Raw genomic sequence first — 9817 nt, 5'->3', positions numbered from 1 at the left:
CACACTTCCCACGCATGACCAGGCACACATGTGGAACCATGCACTTAACAGCACACATAATCACCCACTTATTCAGGCACACATGTACCCATAGAGGAGAACAAAGTTGTCTTTTGATCTCTGTACAGTGCATCCCTGTGAGTATTAAAGTAGTCACGTCCATCAGAAGGATGCAGGCAAGAACAGTGTGAGGGGGATTAGCATTCAGGAGGAGGTTCTGCTTCTGTCTTTGCCCTTACTTGGTGTATGAGGTGGGGCAGGTCATGGTGCCATTGTTTCTCTTCTATAATTGTGACTAATGATTTCCAAAGCACCTGTGGAAAGAGTAATGTATTGTTCCTCTGGGCTTAGAAGCACGTTTACTCAATCAACAAAGCTTTGGTGGTTCAGAGGTTTTCTTGATGCCCAGCCTTTTTGCCAACATCTCTTTGCTGACCACAGCATAACACTATCTCCCTGGAGTCATGCAGCAGTGGGTGGAGGTATTGGTGTGAGGTTTTGGTGCAGCCATCTGGCTGCTTAGCACTGAATTCTAACAGCAGAGATCTTTTGTAGTGCTCCTAATTTTGCACTAAATGCCTGAAAGGCTCAGACAATACTTTTAAAAATACCTGTTATAGGTGATAACATACGGCTGAGAAATGGTACCAAATATTGATGGCACTGTACCACCTTCACCTGTATCATCTGTTTGCTTTATCCCTGTACAATGCCAAGGCTGGGGGCCAGAACAGTATTTTGTCTACTGCAGAATAGTCTAAACCCAAAGAGAAACCCTTCCTACTGAAATTGTGCCTTTGAACTGGTGGAATTTTCTCACGTGGACTGCACTCGTGGACTCCACCTTTGTGTGGGTGACTCACCCTTCCAGGCAGGCTGTGGTAATGTCTCCAAGGATCAGCTCAGTCCTTCCAGCAGTTCAGGCTCCTGCACTTCCCTGTGCCTTTAGCTTGTCTTCATTTGTTGTTTCTTCCTCTCTGTGTTCATGTTGCCCCCGGCTCTCATTGCGTTTATGGAGCTGATTTTCCAGCCCGTGTTTCACCAGGCAGCGACCAGGAGCGTGGCAGCTCTCGGGGTGCTGAGGCACATGAGGAATAGCAACACGGAGCCTTCCCTTCCCCAGGGACCTGGGGGAGCTGCCAGACCCCAGGTTTTTTATGGAGTTATGGGGTAGGTGGCTCTCTGCATCCCCCAGAACAGTAAGGAACCATTCACACGTGGCTCTCTCCATGTTCTAAGACCTCACAAGCACTTTGCTCAATTTACAGCCTCGAACGAGTCCTTTTACGTGTGGGTTGGAAGAGTAAAAGGTGTTTGCACCGCTGCCGGGCCAGCAATAACGCACTTTGGACTCCCAAGTGCCTGATTTGAGAGCAGGGCTGACCTGAGTCTCTCCGGCAGCAAAGGGCTGTATCAAAGCCATGGGGTGCGCCGGGTTGGAGGCATCAAAATTCCCTCTCCTGCTTTTGCTGCACCAGCTCGATACATGAGGAATTCTAGAGCTGGGAGATGGCAGGAGTATTCCCTGGGGACTCTTTGTTTTCCCAGGGGATAACATGCAGCTGCTGGGAAGACCGATCCCTGCTCTACCCCTGCGGATGCCAGGGGAGTTGGAACAGCCCATAGCTGTGTGGGAGATTAGGAAAGGTGTGTGCTAATTAATGGGAGTGCTGGGCTGCCCCTCGCGTGGATGCGGTGGCAGAGAGCGCGTCCCCTCCCCGGCCCTGCCCCTGCCAACAAAAGGATCCTGCCCGCGGCACAGCACCCCAGGGACCCAGCACCCCAGGGACCCAGCACCGCTACGCCTTGCCCAGCTGGCCCCGCTCCCATGTCACAGCTGGAAGAGACGGCATGAAGAAATCCTCGTATTCAGGTGAGCAAGTGGCCGCCCCGCTGCCTCCCTCCCTTTGTTTCTGCACCGGGAAAAAGAGTTAAACAGATCCCCCAAAGCATGACTTGTACAAACTCTTTTTCCTCCCAGTGGCTTTGTAGCAGTAGGGGAGTGAGTGTCTGCATATGAGCAATCCTTATGATCAGTGTAAGGCTTAAAAAGCAAAACGGTTCGAGGGAGGCAGCTTGTTTCAGGCGAACCTCGGTGTTCCTGGCACCCAGCACCCGTGTCAGTACGGGCTGAGCTCCAGTACCGCCAGGCAGCTTGAAATTAAAACAAGACAATGGCACTGTGTGCGACATGGGCTGCCCTCGGGGCTGGGAGATTCCAAATTGGGTGTGGAAGAGCTGGGATTCCCTAATGCTGTGGACTCTCCCTGCTTCTCATTCCAGCTTTCCCGGCCTTCCCCTGCAAGCTGAGGGCTCTGCTCCCTCTGCTCTCTCAGGCTCCTTGCTCCCTGAGCTCTCAAGGGACCAAGCAACTGTGACTGATATAATTTCTCGGAGCCTCTGTGAAATCCTGCCAGCAGTCCTGGGAAGTGGCTGGCGTATGACTGAGCTGCCACGTTTCTTACAAAAGGTTCACTGCTAACTCCATAAGGCTCAGATGCTTTGGGCAGTTTCTCTGGCTACAGGGCTTTGCTCTGCAGTTTATTCTTGCTCAGCTCCATGACCCCATGCTGTGCAAGCTTCACCCTGGCTGCTGTAGGGATGCAATGTCACCGTGCTGGCCCCTTTCTGATGTCCTGAGTCACCTCAGGGCTGTTTGGGGCAGCTACCACACTGTGAGCCACATCATGGCCAGCTGGGCTCTGCCTGAGCTCATAAGCCACAGGAGCTGGGGGGTTGTCTTGACTTGGAAAATTCCCTGAATGATACCACTACCTGTTTGCTGTTAAAATTAATTAGTCATGTTTCCCTCTTGCACATTTCTCTTCTCTTGTTAGTGTCCCTAAATGGACTGCCAGGGAGGTTTTGTACCAGCTGTGTGCTGTTAACCTGAGAAAGCCTAAGTAGGATATGTGGCCTGTTGTAATGGGTGGAAGTGGGTGTTGATGGTCGTGTGTAGAAAAAAACTGTTGTTTGTTAAGTCCTCCTGAGGTGAAGATGATGGCTAAAGATGCCCTGGAGCAGAGGGAAGCAGTACCAGAACATGTCTGAAGTTAGCTGGCTGTCGAGAAAAAGCTGTCACTGTTGAGTGACCAGATATTATGACTTCTTGCAGATGAGGCCAGGTGGTCCTTAACTGCTTTGCTTGTGTTGGGCTGATCGTGCTGGAGTGAAGCTGTGGCACTGCAACCCCCCTGATGTCTCTAGTCAGTGTCTGAACCCACCATGGCTGGGTGTAGCAACTGAGGATGGTTGACATCTGCTCAGTACCTGTAATTCCCCAGGGACTGCAGCTGTGTTTCCTTCGAGATTTCCTTTGGTACCCTGCAGCTCTTGAAGGAAAAAACAGAAGAATTTCACTAGCCAGGATACACTACACTGAAGCACTGAATAACTGCTCTGTGGCCACCTCACATCTTACAAAAAGCACAGGCAGCTCTTCGGAGCAGCTCTTGTTTGCATGTTGCCAAGTCTGCTCTGCCTGTTGTAGCTCCTGGCAGTGCTGTGCTGGAGCCTTACCTTGCTTATTCCCTGGGCAGAAAGGTTCCTGAATTACCCCCACCCTGGAGAGGGTGCTTTGGGGAGCTGCCACTTCTGTGTGGGTCAGTGCCAGCCCTCCCTCCTATAAACCTGTTGGTTGGTTTTGCAAACTGGGAACAGCAGTGCTGGCTTGCTTTGGGGAATTTTACTGGGAAGCCTGAGTGCTTCTCTGAGGCATGAGAATTGCAGAGCTTCTGAGCTTTCTACTGCCAGAGAAACGGGTGATGTGACAGTGTGGCTTCTTGGCTGCAAGGACTGCATTCACAAGCATGATGCTGGCAACACCTGAAAGGCTGAAAAAGCAATGCTTGGCTGAGAATCTCCCCAAAATGATGAAAAAAGGAAACAATAAGCATCTTCTTAACACTTTTTCAGGTTAGAGAGCATCCCTCACTGGCCTTGTTTGCTCCTTTCCAGTATATTCTGGGTCTGTTTTATAGACTGCATCCTGCTGAACTTCCCTGGAGGATCTCACTCGACTTCCCTGAGCTGAAGTTCCAGCCCCATCCTCTGGGAACACAACAACCAGGCTGTGGTAGTGCTCTCCTGCTAACAGGCTGCACCCCAGGCTAGAGTTACCTTTTCTAAAATACTTCAGGGAAAATCTTTACCCCCCTGCTATGACTTCTGAGCACATGCCATGTAGGTGTGGTTGGGATAAAGAGTTCCTTTGAATGCTTTACCTCTTACCAGCAGAGAGAGGCTCAGACCTTTGTGCCATAGCCCCAGGCATGTGTAGCTCAGCCCGGTGCTGCTTTTTTTTCCCCTGGAACTTCCTGGCAGCAGTGGTAAGAGGAGGGGAGAGGAGAATATAAAAAGTATTTTGCATGACAGGTTAAAAATGAGCAATAACAGCTCTAGAAGCCAGCTTTAATGTGTTTACTTTAGGGGTGTCTATTTTTTCAGACGCCTAAGGAAAGGAGAGGTTTTTCCTGAGATGTTTTACTTGTCCTGGAATAACTGTTTTTGAAGGATTTTTTAATTCTCATTTTCCATTTCTCAAGCACAATTGCATCTCCAAAGCAGCAATGGACAGGATTCATGATGACATAATGAGTTATAGGTATTTTCAAGGATGGTGTAAATTGCTTAGGCCAAAGATTACTTGCAATTTCAGGTTTATGTAAGGTGTTGGCATGCACTGAAATAAGGATTGCTCTAATTACTGTACCTCCAAAATGATCTACAGTGGTTATGTGTGACCTACCCTTACCTGAACTATGGACTTCTAATTTATTGCTCAGGCATGTAGAGCAGAATAACTGCTGATATATGAGCTAAGGCTGTAGGAGCAAATACACAAGAAACAGAAAATTGTGATCTGATCCTCCCATTAGGATGTGGGAACAGTTTTTATTTGCTGTATCATGACCTGCAAAATGATTCCCTCTAAAACATCTGCAATAGACTATCAGTCAGATTGGAGCTGTTGGCATTATCTGAACTGGGAAGCTCTGGGGAAAGAGCTCTGTCCTCTGATGGGTGGGTTTGTGGTGTCTCAGGATCCCCTCCTGCTCCAGACCCATCCTTGGTGCCTCCTGCAGATGCTGAGCAGCTCCAGCTCTGATGCAGGTTACACAAGGCAGAAGGGGGCTACTGGGTTGGTACCCTGCCCAAAAGCTCCCTGCTTCTGCTCTGCTACCTGCAGCCAGTCCATAAAAACCAGAGAGCTCTTACTGGGGAGAAACAAGAGCTGTGGTGTGCAACTGTGATAGCAGAGGGACAGGAACTGCAGCAAGTGCTCATCTGGCAGAAAATGAAGGAGTTTGTCAAAGTACAAAGAAGTGGGGAGACTTGCACACACCCCCCTCCCCAAAAAATAAAGCATCCAGGGCTGTGTCTGGATAAGTGCTGCGTGTTGAGAGAGGCCCCAGTACATCTCTGGCTGGAGTTGATCTTCTGAGATGGTCTGGAAAAACTGAGGTTGGATCTTTTTCAGGCTGATGCAGCATGCAAGAGGCTTCACTGCAGTTCCCTCCATGGCTTTTAACCTCACTGCTGGAAGAGCTGCTGGCTGGGGCAAAGCCCCATTGTTCTCTTCTGAACTGAACTCTCTCTCTTGGCAGTGAGCTGGCACTGTGTTTGTCTAAGCCATGAAAAATAAACAGAGTTGTTTGGGCTTTTTATTTAATTTTTTAATTATTTATCTCACTGGTAAAATGAGAGTATCAAGGAAGACACATTGCTTGGATCCAACAAAAACACTTAATTTTAGATTGTCATTTTGCACTGGAACTCAATGTTTTGAATTATGTAAAAATAAAAGCCATTTTCCTCTGGTTTAAACTCACATCTACCTTTTACTCCCCCAAACCTGCATTGTTGGGCCAGTAAATTAACATGAAAAAAATAAAAATCTGAGGTTTTGCAGCCAACCCCAAGAAGCTGGATCTTCATCTTCTGTCTGCTTAAAGCCTGATTTCAATGCAAGCAATGCTTCCACCAGCTCAGATGTGTGAACTGTCCTGTTACCCCATCTCTGCCTGTTATCTGTGCCTGAAACAGCCCTGCCTGTGCCTGATGTGCCCAAGCAGATCCATGGTGTCTCCTTTGTGATTTTTTGGCTGCTGTTGATCAAGACCCCAGTCCCTGGCAGTCCTGGGGTTACAAACTTGTTAATGAAGAAGCTGGTGGCAGGGCTGTGCAGTGTCTGTGCAAACAGCTTGGGTAGGAAGGATCCCAGTGGTCTGCAGGAAGGCATCTGCAGAACAGGAGCAGAAAAAATCTGCTGCACCCAGAAGTGTTGGCATTTCTGTTTCATCCCATGGCCTTAGTGGGACAGAGGTGGGGCCACAGGTGTGGGGCAGCTTCCAGCAGATCCCAGCATGCTGGTTATCTGCCTGTGTCTGGTTTATTGGAGGCAACGTTTTCTGTGCTGTTCTTGTGTTGCTATAGTCTCGTGAGCAGGGCAGTGTCCCTGACTCTGCTCCCTGGATGATGCCATGGCCAAGAGGCAGCATTGCCTGGGCTTGTGTTGTGTGGTTAATGGCTAAAAGCCTTTAGCAATTATTTTGATTACTTTTACAATGAAAAAGGTATGCTTTAGAGAATTAGGTTTCTAATATTCCTGTCTTCTCTTGTGGTAGTAAAGCCTGTAATTTTCCTGTAGTGCTACCAATTGTTGGAGTGTCCTATGGATGAAAGTGTCCTCATCCTTGAACAGATTGTTCTCAGCTGCCCTCAAGGCCTTGCAGGCTGTTTTTGTTGCTTAGCAGATATCAAGAGTTGTTGATGGCAGCTGGCATCAGTCCTGGCAGGCTCACCTCTCTGCTTCCTTCCTGCAAAAAATTGAGGTGGGATCATGGGATGTCCAATCAAAAAGTGGGATTGTTATATTTTACTTGCATGCTGACAGAACATATTGCCATAAATGTCAACAGAATCTGATGGCTCGTGATGATTGATGTAATCTTGTTACAGAAAAATTCTCCTGTAACAGTGCTGTGCTGGGGTGGCAGGATCAGTGTGATGGCTGTGGTTGGGTTCTCTGCTGTTGCCAGATTTGGCTGGCATGTGTAGACAGTGTTAGAGCTTTGCTTCAGGTAGCAAAACATCCAAACATGTGTTAGGAAATAGTTTGGAGAGAAGCAAGGGAATCCAGCCTGTGGAGAAAGCCAAAAAAACCCCACAACGTGCAGACATGCAGAAGAGAATAAAAAGCCATGTGGGGCCCAATGGGGTGATTTATCCACCTCCCCAAAGCACTGATGATCTTGCTGTGCCCACCCAGGGTGAGTCAGAAGATGCAGTGACACTTGGAATGGGGAGATGTTGCCACAGAGGCAGGGAAATCCCTCCCCAAAGCAGGTGCAGGTTGTTGGAGCTTTTTGCATGAGGCTAACCTGTCCCCTCTTGAGCAAGAAGTAGGGATTTTGAAGCATAAGTTGGGATCCAAGTCCAGGGCAAAGTCAGGAGAAGAGAGAACTTTGCATCACAGCAATTTGTGAAGATTTAACCTGTTGCTTAGACATGCAAAGTCCCTGCTTGCTTTTTGTAAGCTCATGGGTGGCACACAGGATCCACCTGTCCCAAGGGGTCTTGAGAACTGGCTGGACCAGTGTGTTTAGCAACACACCAAGGAATTTTCCTTTCTGCCCAGTTCCAGTGTCCTCAGGAGGAGCAACCTTGCCTGTGCAGCCCTGGCTGAGCAGCTGCTATTCCCTGGAGGGGTCTCTTGCCACGTTGCAGTGTGGTGGGAGAGAGGAGGCACAGTGAGTCAGTCCATTCCTACACTGGTCTGCAGTGACTTCCCAGTAAAGGGTGGCTTCAATCACCCTTTAAAGGGTTTGTCTTGAAAAGGGAAGGTCACTGCTGCCTGGAAAGCTGCTGCTTTCTGAGTAACTCATCATTTGGGTGCTGGCACAGGCTTTTCTTCCAGCTGCTGGGAGATGGGGCACCCCAGAGCTCAGTGTGATTCAGACACCCCTAGAGCATCAGTGGGGGATGACAGAGGGAGGAACAGGCAAGGAAAAGTTTTGTCTTTGTGAAAGCAGATGGCTGTACTGGGCAGAAAGGGTCTCAATGCTGTCCCCTCCTTTTATTTCAAACATCATGTTGCCTTCAAGGCTCCCAGGTAAAGCAGGTGGAAGTTAAACTGGAGGGATGACTGCAAGTTGCAACAAGCAGAAAAAGAGGTTTTTTTCCTTTTTCCTTTTTTTTTTTTTTCCTTTGTCCATGCCAGATGAGTATTGTTTTCAGGAAACACTTTGTGCAGCTCTGAGATTTGTTTAGAGGAGTGTAGAGGGAGAAGACAGCTGATGGCATAATGGATCCAAAGGTCATGGTAACGCTCAGGCAAGTCTGTGATTTCCTGGTGTGGGAGTATTGCTATTCTGGGGACTGAGGGACTAAAGGAGCTCAGGCTCTGGTTCCCAGGGGCAGAGAGAGTACTTGCTAAGGGACAAGAAGCAGAGGAACCAGCTCCCTTTGGGAAGATCCCAGGGGGCCTCAGGGGCTGAACCCAAAGCAGCTGCAGGGGCAGAGTCTCCCAGGCACCAGTCATTCCTTCAGCTCACCAGCACTCACCTCCCTTTGCAGGCTGAGGAACTGGGAGTCCTGGTCCTCAAGAGCAGCCCCTGGGTGCAAGTTTGTGCTTTCGTTCTGATGTTATCAAGGGAAATGGGTTTTGCCTATAGCTCCATGTAATGAACAGAATAAACAAAGGAAATGAGGACAAGATGCCCTCAGCTATTACTGCCAAGAGCTGCTTTTGAGTGACTCAGTGGCTGAGCTGTAAGTGCCTGGGCATGTACAAATAAAAGATGCTGAGATGAATAACAGAACTTGGTGTGTTGCAAGTCAGGACAAAGGATTTACACGTGATAGACCATGGGAGGTGTCAGGAGTTTGTTCAAGTGAGTTTAAAGATGATGAAAAGCCCTGAGTTGAGGCTGGAGGCTTTGGTTTGCTTGCAGGAAAGGTTCAGCTCTGGGCTACAGATACCACATTTGCCTTACTGACTCAGCTGGTAGGGACCTCCCAACCCACCCATCTCTGTGAGCAGGGGCTGTCAGCCATTAGCACTCTGTAATTGCTTTGCTATTCAGTATTCAGTTTTCATGTTCCTTCCAAGATGTCTTTCAATTTATTTATTTTTTTTAACTAAAAGCAGAAATACTTGTTTTTAATCAGTAGGGATGAGGATGAAACAATTTGCTTCCTCTGTAGAATTTAATTTGAAGTATTAAAAGTTGATGTTGCCAGTCTAATCCTGACATGCAGTAATCTTCCTCATCCTCTGGTTTCCTTTTGGGGAGGTTTCTGACCTTGCTGGGTTTCAGTGTTCCAAGTAGTTACAGGTGCTCTATTGCTTTTACTTAAACTCAATTGCTAGAAGCACCAGGAATTCCTTAAATTCAGCCTTTTTATTATGTGCTTCTACAGCCCTGTCTGTTGTGTAAAGGTTTTTTCTCTTGTTGGTGTCCTGTCTTCACATGTTTGAAAGCAAATTTTATCAAATTGGGCAGAGAAATGTGAGCCTGAGTTGTGCCAAAGCTGTACCAAAGCACCACACCTTGCCATGGGCTTTGAAATTCCTCTTTTTCAAGTAGATTTTCGAGCAGATATATTGACTCAGCTGTTGAGTGTTTACTGAACAGTTCAGACTTGGGCAGCCTGGAGGACTAACATTAACATAGCTAATTGCCCTTCAATATTAATTGTCGTTCATCTGCATCTGTAAACACCTTCCTAAATGGCTGCACTGACAAGTGAGATGCTTCAGTTGGTGAGCCCCATCTCTGAGCATGGGAAGGATGTCAGTGCTGGGGGCTGTCAG

The 9817-nt window shown here is 48.1% G+C and overlaps 1 protein-coding gene across 3 annotated transcripts in view; it reads left to right on the top strand.

Moving 5' to 3' along the window:
• Positions 1 to 1662: 1662 nt before the first annotated feature.
• The window catches only part of SEPTIN9 (septin 9), a 127623-nt gene continuing 119468 nt past the window's right edge, over positions 1663 to 9817 (top strand). For 2 of the 3 annotated variants that reach the window (XM_030461707.1, XM_030461706.1), the window contains exon 1: positions 1664 to 1873. In XM_030461707.1, the coding sequence (XP_030317567.1) occupies positions 1852 to 1873 (22 nt within the window). In that variant the 5' untranslated portion in view covers positions 1664 to 1851. Of the gene's footprint in view, positions 1874 to 9817 lie in introns of all 3 variants that reach the window. The other variant, XM_030461708.1, reaches the window with a different exon arrangement.

This window comes from Calypte anna, chromosome 18 (genome assembly GCF_003957555.1).
Source record: "Calypte anna isolate BGI_N300 chromosome 18, bCalAnn1_v1.p, whole genome shotgun sequence".
Taxonomy (NCBI): Eukaryota; Metazoa; Chordata; class Aves; order Apodiformes; family Trochilidae; genus Calypte; species Calypte anna.
Note: the sequence above shows the minus strand (reverse complement) of the source record. Positions and strands in the feature narration are given on the sequence as shown.